General features: G+C 50.5%; 1 protein-coding gene across 1 annotated transcript in view; it reads right to left on the bottom strand.

The window, feature by feature from the left end:
- Positions 1 to 15,080, bottom strand: part of LTF (lactotransferrin) — a 30,314-nt gene extending 15,234 nt beyond the window's left edge. Inside the window, exons 1-9 of the mRNA XM_043886826.1 lie at positions 14,867 to 15,080; positions 10,955 to 11,118; positions 7,978 to 8,086; positions 7,493 to 7,675; positions 7,011 to 7,158; positions 6,027 to 6,082; positions 2,423 to 2,601; positions 1,826 to 2,000; positions 1,148 to 1,302 (exon numbers count right to left, since the gene is read on the bottom strand). Of these exons, the coding sequence (XP_043742761.1) occupies positions 1,148 to 1,302; positions 1,826 to 2,000; positions 2,423 to 2,601; positions 6,027 to 6,082; positions 7,011 to 7,158; positions 7,493 to 7,675; positions 7,978 to 8,086; positions 10,955 to 11,118; positions 14,867 to 14,909 (1,212 nt within the window). The 5' untranslated portion in view covers positions 14,910 to 15,080. The remainder of the gene's footprint in view (positions 1 to 1,147; positions 1,303 to 1,825; positions 2,001 to 2,422; positions 2,602 to 6,026; positions 6,083 to 7,010; positions 7,159 to 7,492; positions 7,676 to 7,977; positions 8,087 to 10,954; positions 11,119 to 14,866) is intronic.
- Positions 15,081 to 18,413: the final 3,333 nt, after the last annotated feature.

The following is an 18,413-nucleotide window of genomic DNA, read 5'->3' as shown; positions in this document are numbered from 1 at the left end:
CTCACTGAGGAGGCAGGTGGGAAGGGTTGGTCTCGTCTAGTCTCCGCTCATTAGCACTACACTCAAAGGATTCCGCAAGTGAAAGAACCAATTAAATTCGCTCACCATCAGAATGAATGAGCCCACACTCCAGCACTGGAACAGGGATTCAGCAAGACTGTGAAACTCCCTCTTTGACTAATAACTTTTTTACAATTGTATTGAAGGTAATTGGAGATGTGGATGAGGGTTTCTATTCAAGGCCACACAGCACAGGGCTATTGATAACATCAAAATAAGGGGACCAAGAAGAAGAGGGTCATGACTAAATTGTGCCACGTCCATACACAAGATAACCTGAAATAATTTTTTTTTTTTTTTTTTTGGCCACACTATGCAGCACATGGGATCTTCCCCACACAGTGATCAAACCAAGGCCCCCTGCAGGCCTCCCTGGACTCGTCAGTACTGGACCACTAGGGAAGTCACTGAAAAAAAATTTTTTTAAGTGTTTTCAAAGCATATGTCACATGGGAAAATGGCCAAGATATACTGTTAAATGAAAAGGACTCAAAACAACGTAGGTGGAACGATCCACTACTGTTCTGAGGCTAAACTGAGATGAATTGATGAATCCTAGGGTGAGGAATTAGTGAAACTCTTAACTGTGGTGCTTTCCTGCTGGCTCAGATGGTAAACAATCTGTCTGCAACGCGGGGGACTCGGATTCAAGCCCTGGTTCGGGAAGATCCCCTGGAGAAGGGCATGGCAACCCACTCCGGTATTCTTGCCTGGAGAAATCCATGGACAGAGGAGGGCGACAGTCCATGGGATCACAAGGAGTCAGACCTGACTGACTGACACACCTTGAACTGAGGTAGCTCCGTATGAGGTTCCATTGTTCTGCTTGTTTTTACATCCCATCTTTCTAAATTTTCCAAATTACCTGCATTCACTGTGAGTTGTTCTTAAGATCAGAAGAGTGGGAAGTCCATAACAGACACTCTGGAGGACAGAAAGCTGCGTCTGTCCCCACTCTGCGCAGGCACGGGCACACCCTGCCCCCCTGGGGGCCGAAGCACCGCTGAGACCCTGCTCTCCTCCAAGCAGATGCGGTGGCCTGGGCCCCCCACCCGCAGCGCTCGCAGGCCGGCGGCAGGCCCCCTACCAGCACCAGGGCGATGCAGTCGTCGGTGGTGGAGGCCGTGGCACAGGTCACGCTCTGGTCGCTCTGCTGGCTCCATTGCTGACACTTCCTCTGCTCCTCGGGCCCCACCGCGCACCACACCACCCGTGTGGACCTTGCCTTCACCTCCTCCTCAGCTGCCGGGGACACAGCGGTCAACAGGCTGCACCAATAGGGCAGCCTCCCCGTTCACCCAGAGTCCACCTGGAGCCTCCAGCGGAGGAGGAGCCATGGCTGAGCTGACCCAGGGTGGTATCGTGGCCAAGTTCAGGGCCCAGGGCTCTGGATTCACCCCAGGAAGGGCCCTGGCTCTCTTGGGGTGTCTTCATACTTCTCACGTCCCCGGAGGCAAACTGACTGCTCTACCAGGGCTGGGCAACCTGACGCACTCAGGGTCCTGCCGCAGTATTATCAGGAGGCGGCATGCTCCTTTGGAGGCCCTTGTCACCTGACGTGTTCCACAGAAGACGCTCACACTCACATCACACCTACACGGTGAAGGCCTCCAGGGGCTGGAAGTGACCCAGGGACCACCACAGAGCAGGGTCAAGCGGCCCACAGCGGGCAGGGCTGGAGGGTGTGAGGTGCTCCCCCGAGGCCTCAGCCAAGGCTCACCGCCCACACCGGCCTGCCCTTAGGGCGGGCCTGGCCCTCACTCACTTTCCCTGAGGTTCTTCAAGGCGGTCAAGTAGCGGGCGCCCAGGTACAGCTCCGAATCTATCTTTGAGGGGATCCTCAAAAACCCAAGCGCAGAGTCTTTGAACAGCAGGTCCCTCTGGCTGCCTGGAGAGCCAAAGAGCTGGAAGCTCTGAGACTTGTTTTTTCCAAACTTCTCCTAATTAAGGGCAAAGAGAATTACCATGTCAGTGGTAAACAGGAAACTGAAACACCAGGTTGAAACAGAGTATCTGGAACTCCAGGATGATTCTGAGAGCTGGGTCGACCTCCTCCTGTAGAGGGTCTCATGGCATCCCTGTGACATAGCTCAGTCTTGGCTTCGTCTTTACGAAGTTGCTGGGGTCTGAGCACCTTAGAGCCTTGAGAATATCGCATCATCCTCCCGCTACTTCTATTGCAGCCCGGGAGACACCGCCAGTGGGTCACGCTAGAGGAGGCGTCATTGTTTCAGCTGTATGGAGTATGGCCTAGATAGGCAGGCCACTGAATCTTCCAGAGTGGTGGGAAGTTTGGGAAGGAAGGAAGGAAACCTCCCCACCACCAGATCCAAGCGGGTGGGGGTCCTGTGGGTGGGGATACCTGTGCCTTGCTGAGAAGCTGCCAGATCAAGTCCTCCTTGCCATCCACACTTCGGGCCACAACAGCATGAGAAGGGACCTGAGCCAGGTGGCACTCCTTGAATGCATCCACTGGCGCCCGAGAGTTGTTCAGGCAGAGCAGCTCATACTGGTCCCTGTCAGCCTTCTCTGGCAAGTTCTCTGGGGGAAGGGAGAGGTGGAGAGGAGGGTCCAGATGAGCAGACCCCAGTCAGTAGCCATGAGCTGTGGCCCTCCTCCCCCCATAGAATTTGAGCTGGAGGAGACATCTTATACAGTTGACAAAATTGGGGGTTCGAAGGGCAGTGGATTGCTCCAGAACATTTGGAAAAGTAAAGACAGTGCCCAGGAAGCCTTAAGGACCAGCCCATGTTCCTCTGATTGGATCATACAGGCTCTGGGATGGTTGCAACTCTTGCCTGGCAAGCCAAGGAGACTGAACCAGACCCATCTGTTTCCATGACAACCCCACCTACAAAGGGTCCCAAGATGGAAATAAGCCAGGGACTGCTGTCTTAACCCATATCTCTAGAAAGAATTAAAATGGTAAAAATTTTAAAGCAAGAAACACAGTTGAATCGCTTCTCAACACTTGCTGCTGCTGCTGCGTCACTTCAGTCGTGTCCGACTCTGATGAACTCATAGACGGCAGCCCACCAGGCTCCCTCGTCCCTGGGATTCTCCAGGCAAGAACACTGGAGTGGGTTGCCATTTCCTTCTCCAGTGCATGAAAGCGAAAAGTGAAAGTGAAGTCGCTCAATTGCGTCCGACTCTTTGCGACCCCATGGACTGCAGCCTACCAGGCTCCTCCGTCCATGGGATTTTCCAGGCAAGAGTACTGGAGTGGGGTGCCATTGCTTTCTCCTTATCAACACTTGGGTGTATCCAAAAAAGGGGGAAAGATGGTATGAGTGAGTCCATCCCAATTAGGAACTGTTGATCTATATCACATGTAAATTGCATCAGAATACATTAAGTGATAGAAACTGACCCAAGTTGTTTTATGAGCTTAGTATAATTTGGATCTCAAAATCAGAGAAAGAAGTACAGGAGGGAATAATTACAGACCTCTTTTACTTATGAACGTAAACAGAAAAATCTAAAATAATTAGCTAACTCAACATAACAATATTTTTAAACTAATAGGTCAGACTCTTACATTTATCAGTTTATTCCATTCACAAAAGAATGACTGAATGCCAAAGAAGCTAAAGACATTCATGACAAGAATGGATTAAAGGAAAACAATGAGATCATCTTAATAGCTACAGGGAAAAGCATTTATATGTTCAATATTTATTTGTGCTTTTTTTCAGTTTTGGAACACTAGTACTATAGAGAACTTGACAAAGGTATTAAACTTGATAAATGCTAGTTATCAAAATATCTACAGCAAAATCATACTAAAAGAAGAAAATTTAAAGTCACTTCAAAATCAGGAACAAGGCAAAGATGTCAGTTGTCACATTGCCAACACAATACCAGATGACCTGTATTTTACAATTTACTAAAGAAATGAGAGATATAAACACTGGAAGGAAAAAGACAAATTCTAATTATTGAAAGATGATGTAATCACTGACATAGAAAAGCCAGTGAAACCGAGAAAAAACTAATAAAACTAACAAGAAAGTCCAGCTAGGCAACACTACAAAAATCAAGTGTTACCCTCATTAGCAATAACAGAACAGAAACTAATACAGAATGTAATATACTATAATAGCAAGTAAAATCATTAAATAGCAGGTAATTGGCCTCACTGGCTTCTCGGGAGGCTCAGTGGTAAAGAATCCGCCTGCCAATGCAGGAAATGCAGGAGACATGGGTTCAATCCCTGAGTCAGGAAGATCCCCTGGAGTAGGAAATGGCAACTCACTCCACTATTCTTGTCTGGAGATCCCATAGACAGAGGAGCCTGGGGGGCTACAGTCTACAGCGTCACAAAGAGTCAGACAGGACTGAGTGACTGCAATTAGTTTCATTAAACAATGCAGGAAACAAAAAAACAATTCAGGAGGGAGCTCCCTGGTGGTCTAGTAGTCAGGATTCAGTGCTTTCACTGTGGTGGCCTGGGTTCAATCCCTAGTTAGGGAACTGAGATCCTGTGAGCCTTTCTGTGCAGCCAAAGTAAGACAAAAACAAACAATGCAGGAGACTAAGAGAAAAATATTAAGCTCGGTAAGTTCTATTAAATAACCTAAAAAGAGGTGTGATCAAAAGGGAGAGATTTATTATGATCCAGGGATTAGAAAATTTGACTTAAATAAATCAGTTTTTCATGGATCAATTTAAATTCAATACAATTCTACTTAGAGTATGATGTTTTAAACAATCAAGAAAATAATTAGAAAATTTTAGTTAGAAAATAAATAGCAAACTGTTTGGGGAAGGTTCTCTCTCTTTCTCTCCCTCCCACTTTCACCTCCATAAGCTATTAAGAACCACTACAAACCAGAGGAATAAAAGCAGAAAAATACAAATAGACCAGTGATACAAAATAGCTCAGAATCCATGATTATAAACAAGTTTTATGTATAAGCGGCTCCACACAGCAGTAGGAAAAGAGTAGGATTTTTTACAGTCAGTATTGTAAGGAAAATGGTCTCACTATAAAGGGGGAGAATGCGGAAGTGGAATCCATACCTAATTTCCTAGGTAGGGTACATATGAACAAACAAGAATGTGTTAGGGAGGGGAGTCAATAAATTATACTGTAGAAAATATTTATGATTTGGATGGAAAATAGCATCTTTAAAAGATGCCAAAACATATGCCAGCAGGACAAAAGTGACCAATTTGACTTTATCAATATCAAGGACTTCTGTTCAACAAACCTGTTACTATTTTTTTTTTTTTTTTGACTGAGAAGAGATTTTCCTAAAGTCTAGAACCAACCATGGCTCATTATCTAGAGAGGAGGAATGCCTCACCTTGAATCAAAATTATGAAGAAACAGGCATGAAAATCAACAGAAAGACAGTCAAAGGTGAAAAAAGGAAGAAAGCGAAGCCCAAACTACCAGCAAATATATTGAGATGGTCAAACTCACTAGATGCCAGAGAAATGCAAGATAAATCAACAGTGACGTATCTACTGCTTTCCAACCGTAAATAATAAATGTTATATGTGCTCTCCACGGAGCACTTCTCACCTGTTAGAACCACTGAACCAGACAAGTACAGCACAACAACACGGATAAATCTCTAAAACAGAATGCTGAGTGGAAAACCTTGATCACATCAAAATCAATAACGATCAATAAAGCTTCTGTGAGCTTAGAATCCAGAAACACAGATCAGCACTATACAGTTTGCAAGACCACATCTATCTCGGAGGACGTGTCAGATACCTTGACATGGGGGTCTTTGATGCAGAAGAGAAAGACAGCGGGCACGCGCATTTCAAAGAAAACTGATCGCTTAAAATATAAAGTCACATAAAAACAAGAGCTGTGCCCTGCAGAGAACTTTGATGATCGTGTGCCAAGAAGTGAGGAGTCAAATTAGCTCACTGTTTGGAATTACAATGAAATAAAAGGAAAGAAAAGCAAAGGAGGCAGTACCCATGGCTCCTCTCCCTTCTCTTACCAAACACTGTCGTCTCCTTGACAAAAGCCACATCTCCAGCCCCCTCCTGCAGACACCTGTGGGACGAGAAAGCACCAGAAGGGTCAGCATGGAGCCGGCGGCCCGGCTTGTTCCCCGTGCCTGCCTGTGGAACGGGGCCCTGGGGCTTGTCTTCTGTGGGCTCCTGGCCTGCAGAGGACAGGTCTCTGAGGCTCCAGGGCCCCCACTGGGAAGGCATCAGCGGCCACCTGCAGATGGATTCTGAGGAAGAGAGAACCAGAAAGTGCAGGCTAGAGACCCCCAGTTTCCCCTTTAAGGGTTGATTGAGAAGGCAAAACTTTGACTTTCTATGTAAAAGAGTTTCCAAGCCTCTGCACCAGAGGGTTAAAGCAGTACCTGCGACCATGTGGTTTTTTCCCCTCCCAGGGCTAAGTGGCAAACATGCCCTAAGCAGCAGAGAATCGGGGAGGCCTCCCCCCACCACAAAATGCCTGAGTCTGAGAGGCATATGGGGTAAAAGCAGAAACATCAGCTTCGAGGCTGGGGCGGAGGAGAGAGCTCCCCAGTGAGGCAGAGATCACTACCTCCCAGAGAGAGGGACCAGGCTGTCCGGCTGCCTGGCCAGGAGTCTGGGGCCGGTCTGCCCATGACAAGACTCCGTCAGGCCCTCAGTAGTTAGTGAGGGGACAGCAGTCAGCAGGAGGAGCCCAGGACCGCAGAGGGACAAAGCCAGATTCAGGGATCTCTGGGGAGGCAGGAGGGGGCGCTGACAAAGTGACTGCTCGCTGGGCTGGTGTGGAGATGAGGGGGCACCTGGGGGGGACTGGGGGACTGGAGGGGATCGTGCACTGGGCAAAGCCAGCACCTTTTTCAGACTCAGATTCTCTGCACAGCAGGAGAACCGGACCTCCTCCATGGTCACTGAGCTCTATTTGGGCCCAGAGAAAGGGCCTCCTAGCCCGAGGACACGTGGGCCGCTGGGGAAAAGAGGACGGTCTCACTCACCTGAAGGCACCGGAATACCCGAAGTATGGTTCCCGGGGGGAGCAGGCGCACTGGTTCTCCCCCGTCCCCTTGCACAGTTGACACAGGTTGGGGTACGCTTTTCCATCAACACAGGGAACACAGCTGGCAGAGAAGAATTTAGCCACAGCTGTTGAACGGAGAGAAACAAACCAGGGTGTGAGCTCACCGGACCACAGCCAGTGACAGCCCTAGCGTTCCCTCCCCTCCACCGCCGCCTGACAGCCTTTGCAAAGCCAGGAGCTCAGAAGATGGACATTGGCTGACACTAGACTCAGCTACCACCTCCCAGGGCTGCTGATACAGGAGACCCCGCCCCCACAGGCTTCACAGCAGTTAACCTCACCCCTGCCTTGGATTCATCCCACATGCTCACCTGGGCCACCCCCGAAGTGGCTTGTGTAGGTGCCACTGGAGTAGAGACCCCAGCCTGAGATCACCCCCGGAACCCCCACGCGTCTTACCTCCCTGGAGGGGCTCGAGTGACTCTGTCCAGCCCAAGGATGGGCGAAGGATTCCGATAGGGATGTTCCACCCAGCAGACCTGCCAAGGCCTGTGTGGCAGGACTTCCGGCCTTGCAGTTGGTCCAGCTGAAAGTTGCTGCCCTTCTTCACAACGGCCACAGCATAATAGTGGGTTTGGGGAGCTGCAGAAGAGGCAAAGAGAATCGAGAACTCTTACTTAGCCTGGACTAGAGAGAGAGAGAAACAGCCCTCTCTGAGCGAGCCCCTAGTGGGAAGGGGAATTCCATCTGGTCACTGCAGCCCAGAGCCCCCTCTGCTTCCCTAGGGGGTCAGTGACCGACCCAAAAATAGCCCAGGGTCATCATTCCCTGGACGTGTGACACTGTCTGAGGACTCAGCTCTGTGCCTTGTCCACTCTGACCCCATGGAGCCCGGGGCCCAGGTCCAGGCCACCTCAACTTCTGGGTCCCCAGGGAGAACTCACACTTTTCCGTCCCGTAGATCTCTGCCGCTACTGGCCGCAGTTTGTAAGGGTCCAGGCCCGCCTCAAACACCAAGCCACTATCCAGGGTCACAGCATCTGCCTTTTTTGCCTGAAAACACAGGCCAGACCAGCTTCAGGAGAAAACCTACCCTAAGCCAGGCAAGTGAACCTCAGGATGTCAGAAGGCTCCATGGCTGGATCTTCCAGAGGGTCAGCTTCCAGTCACGTCCAACTCAGTTGCCGTGAGAGGTGGTACAAGCCCAGAGCCCCTCTTCTTGGGTAACGAGCTCCAGCTCCTTTGCTGTAGCCCCTGAGGTCGCCAGGTGGCCGCTTTTTCACACGACATGCCTCAGATCACTCAGCGATGGCACCCTTCACCATCTTCTACATTACAAGTTTTGGGGATGGACATGTACACACTGCTATATTTTAAGTGGATAACCAACAAGGACCTACTATATAGCACAAGGAATTCTGCTTAATGTTATATAGCAGCCTGGATGGGAGGAGTTGGGGGGAGAGTGGATACCTGTATACGTATGGCTGAATCCCTTTGCCGTTCACCTGAAACTATCATTGTTAATCAGCTATATTCCAATACAAAATTAAAAGTTCAGTAAAAACAAAAAGTTCTAGATGCTCCCTCCCCTATTTTTGCTCTATATTTATTAAGTTCTTATTTATTGAATAGACATTTTGACTATTAATATATCTTAAAGTTATCCTCATAAACCACGTTCATCCTCTTTGGCATATTACTTCACCTATGTTTACTTATTTCTCATATTTGCAGCCTGGCAGAAATAATATTTTCTGGACTGCTTTATTCATCTAAAACTGCCTACATTTTCTCCTGTAGCAGCTTTATTGATTGTATTGACTTCACGATATTTTATCGTAATGTGACTGTTTCATAATTTATTAAGCTAAATTTGAAACATTCCCTCCAATGTTCACCACTTGGGTCCCTTCTAACTTTTTGCTGTTAAAATTATACTTTCATGGACAGCTTTGTCCTCTTAGCTTTTTTCCCTTCTGATGACCTGTTGCCTTGGGATAGGCATGTGAGGGCGGGATCACCCAGACGATGGGCATTTTGTCTTCAAGGCCTTGGCCATCATTGCCATCCTGCTTTCCAGATGATTCCTTTCCAATTTGGAATGCCACCTACCGTGAGGACCAGTTTCACTATAGAACCACCAGTGGGAGAGGCTTTCATTTTATCAAGTGCTATTACTTAGAAAATTCAAGCGCTAACAAATTGCTTAGATTTGTATGTCTCGATTATTACGGGGAACATTTCATAGTATTTTTATTAATACTACCTCCATCTCCCCATATTGTTTTTCTTATGTGATCTTACATTTCTTACCAATTGAATTAGTTCTTTACAGAATACAGTCACTTGTCAGAGCTGGTGCATATTCACTCCAGTGCTTTCTAAATTTTTTTTAATTGGAGGATAATTGCTTTATAACGCTGTCAAATGTTTTGCTTAAGTGTTTTTAATGGCTATAAATTAAAATTTTTAATCACTCATTTTACTTCATGATTTAGCTCATTGCTTTTTTAAAAGCTAAGAGACTTCTCTTCCCTCTACAGTTCTGCTAATGAATCCACCTCTCTAGGTTTTCAATAATACACATTTTATTTCTAAGCATTTAATCTATCTCTGTTTTGATGTATGGTATGTAGTTGTCATTTAGTTGCTCAGTTGTGTCCAACCCTTTGCGACCCCATCGACTGCAGCCCACCAGGCTCCTCAGCCCATGGGATTTCCCAGGCAAGAAGACTGGAGTGGGTTGCCATTTCCTTCTCCAGGGGATCTTCCGGACCCAGAGATTGAACCCATATCTCCTGCATTGGTAGATGGATTCTTTACCACAGAATCACCAGGGAAGTCTGTGGTATGCAGTACATATTTCAAATGGAGCTCTTACTGAAAAAGCAGATTTTGAGGTCTTATTCACAGATATTGAACAAGTTAGAATAGGGCCTACAAATCTGCATTTTAAGCCATCAGGAAATGCTGGTGTTGTTTGTCCACGGGCCATAGTTGTAAAATAACAGTCTAAAATATTATTAAAACTAGATTTTTTTTCCCTTAAGTACTGTTCCAATAACCCTAGATATTAATAGGAACTTTACACACATTACCTACTTTGTGCTAAAGTCACGTACACATTATCACGGCACAAGGCAGACACACAACATATGTGTCAAATGATTGAATAAAAATGATTGCAGTAGATTTTACATCTGAAAAAAACAAAAGGAATCTGAAGTTATTCACAGGTCATGACTCCCTTTCCTTTCTCTCTCTGCTAACGTCTTAGACAAGTGTCTTTCCAGTGCCCTGTGGCCTGGCAGGCCGTGCCCCAGCACATGATGTGCTGACTATGATGGGCTCAGCTTTTTTCTCTGCAAATTCAGAGGTAATCTCTTTGGAGGTTTTACCTTTTAGGGTCACCTTGACTTTTGCCAGTGTTACATATTCACCCAACACAACTGCTTCTGTGACATCGTTGTGTGTTAGTGGTGGGTTCGTCACTCAGTCATGTCCAACTCTTTGCAACAACATGGACTGTAGCCCACCAGGCTCCTCTGTCCATGGGATTCCCCAGGCAAGAATTCTGGAGTGCGTTGCCAGTTCCTTCTCCAGGGGATCTTCCCAACCCAGGGATCGCACCCAGGTCTCCTGCATTGCAGGCAGATTCTTTACCGTCTGAGCCACCATCATTGCACCGTCATTATTCACAATTTGTGTCACGATCCCAGTTTCCCTACACATGGTTTTCAAATGTTAGATTGGTAATGTCTGCTTTCAAACTAGCGTTGTGTCCTAGGGGAGAGGATAGCTCCCAGCTTACGGGCGCTCAGGAAGAAGAGCAGAGGGGGCAGGACAAGCACATTTTCCGTGGTACTTGGATCCTTTCCCTTTCAGTCTGGTTCCACCCAGCCCACGGCCTGGACTCACCGCGATGGCCCGGATACATTCCAAGGCAGAGGTCCTCCTCACACAGGTGACAAAGGGAGTACCCAGCTTCTTCATCCTCCACTGCCATCGGTAGCATTTGGACCACTCCGGCTGTGAAATGGCACACCATCGAACGTTTTTCCTTGGGGCAGCCAGACACAGTCCTGGGAGAAAGAGGCCGAAGAGTGAGGGCTCTGTCACTGTCCGTGGAAGGGACAGCCTTGCCCTCTTCAGCAGTGGCCCTCCCCTCCCCTCTCCCTTATGTGGCTAAGTCAGGCCACTTGCCTCCGATGGAGGTGTTCCGCTAGCCTGATGACCACTCCGTGCTGGCCAGAGGCCTGTGACCCTCAACAAATTTGAGGAGATGATCAGAGCCTCTGGAATCGTTTCCCTCCTCTGACGGACATACTTCCTACCCCTGACAAAAAACCAGCAATGCTCCCTTGCATCAGCTTAGAGGGTTCTTCCACCTGCTTTGTTCCCCTGGAACCTAGGAGGTAGGCAGGGGAGGAAGTATTGCGTCTGTCTTTCTGGTGCGGAAGCTGACTCTTGAGGATGGCTGAGTGACAGTCTGCTCAGCAGTGGCAACGTCCAGCTTAGAATCCGGGTCCCTCTAGGGTGTTGAGGCCTCAGACATCTCCCCAGAGGATGCCAAGGGAATGAAGGAAAATACACCCCACCCCTTGTCAGAAGTTGAGCTGCAGTAGTGTTGTACCAAATAGGTCAGTGTGCCTGAGTTACACCATTCACCACTGCACTGAAGAGAGGACTCTCGAGGAGGGATGGAAGTGTTCTAAAATTTATTTACCACAATGGTTGCACCACTTGGTAAAGTTACTAAAAATTGCTGAATTGTATACTTTGATTCAGTGAATTTCATGATATGTAAAATATACATCAGTAAAACTGCTACAAAAAAGAGAGAAAGCCTCTTGGTTGCAAAAGCCACTCCCTTTTTGGATGTGATTTGGTGGGGAGGGGGCTGCATTCAGCTCTCTGCCACGTCCTATTCATGAACAACCCCTGCACACTCAGACCCTCCGGGGTATGGAGACAGCTGGCGAGGGTTTGGCTGCCACACCCTCCCCCCCTCCCCCACCAGCCACCATCCCAGGGAAATTTCTAGGGGTGTAATCTACCCTGGGAAGTCTTCCTGGATCTGTCCTGAAGTGAGAATCAGCACCATATGATTTAGCCACTGGGACCCAGCAGGGTTTCCTGGATGCCCTCTGTATACACAGCACTGGGTGGCAAGCAGAGGAACGTGCAAGCAGATGGCAGCAGCCATCTCATCGGGAGAGGCAAAAAGTCCCCAAAGATGCAACCAAGTATGATGAATGCTCTAGAAGAGAACACGTGCCAAGCCAGATGTGATGTCCCCACGACCTCAGCCAATAATTGAGGCAGGGAGGCAATCCAAGAAGCGGGAACAACAGGCCATGTGCATAGACTGTTGCAGGCCAGTCTATGTCAGGTCTTTACTCAGCCCTCCATGTGTTCTGTTCCCCCTCGATCCACCCAATCCCTTCTTGTTGAGAGCTTTGCTGATATCCATGTTTCCTAGGTGAGAAATTTGTGGCTTTAACTTATGGCTTGCCGAAGGTTTCACAACTAATAAGTCTAGATCCAGGATTTGAACCTAGGCAGTCAGCCACCAAGCCCGCTGCCTATGTAGACTGACTGGTTAAAGATGGGTTGCCATGGAGATGGTAAAGGTTGTGGGGGCAGGTCATGGAAAGCCTCCAGTGCTGGTCCTAGAAGGTCTCGTTCAGAAGTCGTAGAGTGGCGACTCACAAGAGGGCAGGGACAAGTGGGCTGAAACCTGGAAACCAGGCAGAAAAGCATCGAGAATGGAGAACACGACAGAAATCAGGAGTGGGGCGGGGGGGGGGGTCATAAGATGGAAGCTGGGAGTGAAGGGAGAGAGCAAAACGAAGACCATATGTCAAGCTGGAGGGAAGGCATGAGCAGGGGCAGGAATAGGGAACCAGGGGACAAGCGCTCTGTTCCTCGCCTCCACAGCTCCCAGAAGCCAGCTCTGAAGCTGTGTGTTTCTCTCAAGACAAAACGGTCCCCCAGGCAGATCCAGGTTTGGCCCTTCCTGTATCCCCAGCCCCGCCCCTGATCTGTCTCGGTCACTCACATGCTGCCCACTTGAGCCTGGATGGCACCCTCCTGAAAGGACACGTCCTCAGATTCCTTCTGTGTGGACACACAGTGCCCCACTCTCAGAGGCAGAGGCTGGGGTGTCGTTACTCTTCTCACCCCACCCAGCCTCTTCCAGCCACGACACCCATGGGGAGCAGGGCAGGAACCCCCTAGGCCAGTGGCTGCTCCTTCCACTGGGTAGGACAAGGGATTCAGTGATACTTTGGGACGTTGGCCACCATCCCATGGACAATAGGATTTAAACTGCAGACCTCAGTGGGGGTCAAGACAACCAAAGATTCAAGTGAAAATGGAACCCAGTGATGCAACTCTGAGCCAGATCCCAGGCCACAGCCCATGACCACTTCTAGGAAAGCAAGGCTTCCTGCCCCTCCGGCCTCTCCCAGGTGGCCTCGACCCTGTGCTATGGGCCCAGCAGGCCACCGGTCAGGGAGCAAAAGGAAAGGTAGTCGTGAGCTGGTGGTCCTGGCCAGGTCCAGTCCTGCCTTAGAGAAGAGAGAAATAACCCACACCCCTGGGGAGGACGAGATGGTTGGATGGCATCACCGAGTCAACGGACATGAGTTTGGGCCAGCTCCGGGAGATACCAAAGGACAGGGAAGCCTGGCGTGCTGCAGTCCACGGGGTTGAAGAGAATCAGACATGAACAACAACATGGGAAGGAAACTGGAGAAGAGGACCAGAAAAGGCAGGGACAGGTTAGAGAGCAAAAGCTCACGGTTACCCTCCAAACACCTCTTTTCATCCAGGATGCTCCCAGCCCAGAGTAGATGCCCTAGGACAGAGGAGGCTGCAGGGGGTGCCACCTGGACTTTCACTGGAGTCCTGCACCCCACCCCCCACCCCCCTCACCGCGGACACTCTTCAGCCCTCAAGGCCACCGCCCTGGACCCTCCCCCTCCACTGCAGGAAGCCTGGCCCTCACATTTATATCACTAACGTCCTGCACGGTGAGCTTCTCCAGGATCCAGGAATCAGTTCAGATACTTGGGGGCTGGGGGGCGGGGTCAGAAGGAACAGCGGTTTAGTCCCTTCTGCTTAGTCCCCTTCCAGTCCAGGCACTTTAGAAACCAGGCACCAGTCACTTCTCTCACACCCTCGACAGAAGGGCCCCAACAGCAGGGTCCGTGCCCCCCACTCCTGCCCCTTTGCAGTGGGAAGGGCTTGTGTGCGCCTCCGTCTACCAGCGCAGGCGGCCCTACGCCCTCCTCACAGCCCTGTGGGAAAAGGGTTGAGCCTTTTTTCAGCGAAGCTGAGGTTCCGAAAGACTGTCTCTTGTCCAAGTTACACAGTTCTTGCAGGAGCTGGGACCCCATCTGCAGTCTCCTGAGTGTCTTGGGCAAGCCACTCGCCCTCTCCGAATCTCGTTAACATCCCCGCCTCCCTCTGTATACCCCTGCCACAGTGCTACGGGTAGGACAGAAGGGACAGGAACCGGGAAAGACCCTTAGGGGAGCTCGGCAGCTCTCGGCACCGACCCCGCCGGCTTCTCGGAGCCCAGCTCCGGGCTCCTCCCCAGGCGAGTGGGCGGGATCCGCTCCGCTCCCGGGCGCCTCCCCTGCGGCAGGTGCCCGTGCCAACCTGCCTGCTCTGGGGGACAAGGACGCCCACACGGCGCGGAGCGGGGACCCAGACGCCCACACTGAGGGGCGACGGGACTGGGATGCTCCCACAGCGGGGCGTGCGGGCCGGGACATCTATCTGGAGGGGCATGCCCCCCGCCCCTCGGATACCTGCACTCACCAAGGGCTCCAAGGACCAGCAGGGCGGGGACGAAGAGCTTCATGTCTGGGGTCCTGGGGCGGCTCCGGAACGAAGGCTCTGCCACCTGCGCTCGCTCTGCGTCCCTTTATCCAGGGCTCGGTGACCTCAGGAGGTTTGCCCCGCCCTGTGGTCCTATAAAGCGCCCCAGGCCTCCCTCCTCCCCGCTCCTGCTAGCTCCTAGAGGGGAAGAACGGGGGGCGGGGACCGAGGGAGTGGGAAAGGTGCCCGGGCGGGGCTTGGGCACACGGGGAGACGATTACCCAACCCACATCCACCTCTCAAGTCCCCCAGTGCTGCCTAGTTGGGGGCTGCTCTTTCTTGCCCACTTGCCCTCAGCCCCTCGGGAGTGGCAGTCCCTTAGTTCTGTTCCCCCCCTCCCAGAGAGGGTCGCAGTGCCTCCTAGAGAGTGGGACCCAGAGCAGGGGTCCTAAGGTGAATCTTTGTGGGTCATCTTGCCTGTCCAGATGGTATCTAAAATGCTTGGGAACCAGTTAAGGCAGACAGAGACCCTTGCATCTGCACGGAGCAGCCAGCCTGGAGTTTTGAAAGAAGGTCCACTGCCTGGCCCGGGGTCTGCGGCAGCCTGGTCCAGCTGGCAGAGGCAATATGCTGCCCAGAGTCTGACCCAGGCTGCCCCTGGGGCCCTCCTGAGACCGCAGTACAGCTCCCAGAAAACAGAACCGGAGGCCTCAGTGCCCAAAGGCTGTCTCCCAGTCCCCTCATTTGCCAATGAAAAGGATATCCTACCACTTGTTTTGTTTTGTGGCAATATGAGGTGGGAGATAGGAACCTCATTTTGATAAATGTCCTATTTCGTCCCCAGTACACAGGTTGGCCCTGTTTCAGGAAGCTGGTTTTCAATTCTAAAGCTAGAATTCTGCTCTGCATCTGCTAGAAGGATGCTCTGCATCCTTGAAATACACTCCCTTGAAGCACAACGGCTCCCACGCAGGGGTCTCCAGCGCAGCCCGGCTTATCACTCACTGATTACAAGCAAACTAAATGTCCCTCACGGGGTGGGGGCAGGACTTCCCTGGCGCTCCCAGTGCAGCATGTGCAGGTTCAAGCCCACTGGGGGGAACTAAGATCCCGTATGCTGTGAGGTGTGGCCAAAAAGTTAAAAAAAAAAAAAAAAGCAGGGGGGTCACATAGAACATGATGCTCTGGAACACACTGGGGGGCCAGAGAGAAAGGGCCACCATGCAAATACTGATGAGCACTTAGCTCCAGGAGATACTAAGTGAAGAAGTCAGGTACTAACAGTGAGAGAAGTTCCCTCTGTGGGTTAGTCTGGACAGTATGCTATTCTGAAATCTATCTGTCCTGAAAAGCTGATCTTGATTCTTTTCTTAGCCTACTGAGTACAAAAAGGGTTTCCTGGAGCAGAGGGGCAATACCTCGGGAGGCGGCCCTGTTGGGGGTGGGTATGCAGCGGGCGGCACTCAGCCATGGCGAAGCAGAGCCAGCCCAAGTCTCGCAGGCCCTCAAGGAGGCTGTGGGGCCCCTCTATCCTGGGCGTGGATCCTGCCAAGGCACATGAGTGGGGTCTGACTAGGGATCCTGCTTGCTGGGCACAGGAGTGGGATCCAAGGTTCAATGGGAGAATCACCAGTTGGGTTTTGGGGTGACAGATCCAGGGTCTATCACGGTTTGGAAACATAGTGTTGCTACATTAAAAGTTGCTTTCATCAATAACTGCAATAAGCCATTACAAAAATAATGAAGTAACACAAAATTGACTAATTCTCAGGAGTGCTGAAGCATCTTTGTACCTAAATTAGCAATTTGGCTTCGCCATTTGATGATTATAAAAGAATGAAGACATGTCACAATCCAGGTCTATATCTCCAAGTGCAAATTAGAAAAAGGATGGGTTGGGAGGTCAGACGCCTGCAGATTCTCTCATGTCTGTTACAGCGTTGGCAGGAACGCAGAGAACCTGGGGCCACAACTGAGAGGCTGAGTTGAGGGACTGCCCTGGAGGCAGGATGGGGGTAAGCAGACTGTTTTCATGCCGTGTCTTCAAGGGATGGCCCAGCCTTAGGCCAACAGAACAGCTTCCAAGGCCATCTGCAGCGGAAGCTGACAAAGGGGGTGGGTCTGCCCAGAAGACAATGTTCCACTGATCTGTTATCAACATTCATTCATTCACTCATCCAAGCCAGAACTGGTGGGTGCCAAGAGGGACACAAGAAGAGGGGGTCCCGTCCTGGCCCTCAGGAGCTCATGGCACACTGGGGGGGGGGGGGGGGGGGGGGGGCACAGGCCACTGGGAAGAGGCAAGGCAGCATAAATAGAGTGAGCGAGCGAGCCGAAGGAGAGCCAATTGACCAGTTTGCATCATCAGGGGCCCATAAAGCTTTGAAGAAGAGCATTTGACCTAGTTGCCTGAAGGTACCTATCTACAAAGAGAATTTCAGGTAGAAGAAATAGCCAGGTAAAGGCTTGAGAACATGGATTCAGTGACCTCAGGGACAACCAAAAGTTGCCCTAGGATTTCCGACCTGGAACACTTATTGAAGAAGGATTCACAAAGTCATGTCCTCCATCCTGAGCTCCACATCAGGTGTCTATCTGTCCTTTGCTGCATGTCCTACAGGCACTACTGTCAATGCATCAAAAATAGATCTCCTCTGCTCCCTCAAGCCCCACATTTCCTCTCATACCTCCTACCACGTCCCTCCAAACGAAGAGTCTTGGAGTCATCCTCAAATCCTCCGGCAAACAAGCCCTATGTGTGTGCCAGGCACTTCATGATTAACATTGGTTGAATGGATGAGTGAATGAGTGAGGAGGAGGAACAGGAGGGCGGCAAAGGATCCTGCTTGTAATGGGTCAAATGTGAAAGACAGTGAGGACCAGGGCTGGCTATGGCAGTCACCCCAGAGCCCTTGTGCCCAGAGCCATCAGTTTACCCATTAATTCAACATCCATCTATGGGGCATCTCTGATGTGCCAGGAGCTGGGCCAGATCTCAAAGAGTTTGCAGGGAAGTAGGATGCAGGTTTCCAGATGCTGAGACAGGGGCACAGCATGAGTATAAGGAATATAAAAAAGGTGACCGTGGCACAAACCTCTGTGTGACGGCAGAAGCTGGTGTTTAACAGGGCTTTCCAGGGGGTGCGAGAGGTATAGAATCCACCTGTCAATGCAGGAGACACAAGAGACGTGGCCTGTGAGGGAAGCTCTTCCCCCAGGATCCACCCTCTCTCCACCCCTGAAATTCACACAGCGACCCTCTGCGGTCCAAGCCAAGCCCTCCCCACAGATTGGCAGTAAACCCCAGGCCCTGCCCTCTCCAGAGTCCTCCAGCTTCAACCCCCAAGAGGAGTACTAGAAAGAATTGAGGGATATGGGCGGAACCGGCTTCACAGGGGATATGGGAAAACAGGAATTCCCAACACATCCACTCAATGGGGGCTCCAGCCTGACTGACAGGAGACACAGGCCTTGCTTCCTGCCCCTGCTAGTGAGGTCACTGGCTTCGTACAGAGCCACTTGTTAAATATTGAGGGCTGTCGTGGCC

This window comes from Cervus elaphus, chromosome 24, assembly GCF_910594005.1.
Source record: "Cervus elaphus chromosome 24, mCerEla1.1, whole genome shotgun sequence".
NCBI lineage: Eukaryota > Metazoa > Chordata > Mammalia > Artiodactyla > Cervidae > Cervus > Cervus elaphus.
The sequence above is the reverse complement of the archived record's forward strand: the minus strand, read 5'-3'. Positions and strand labels throughout refer to the sequence as shown.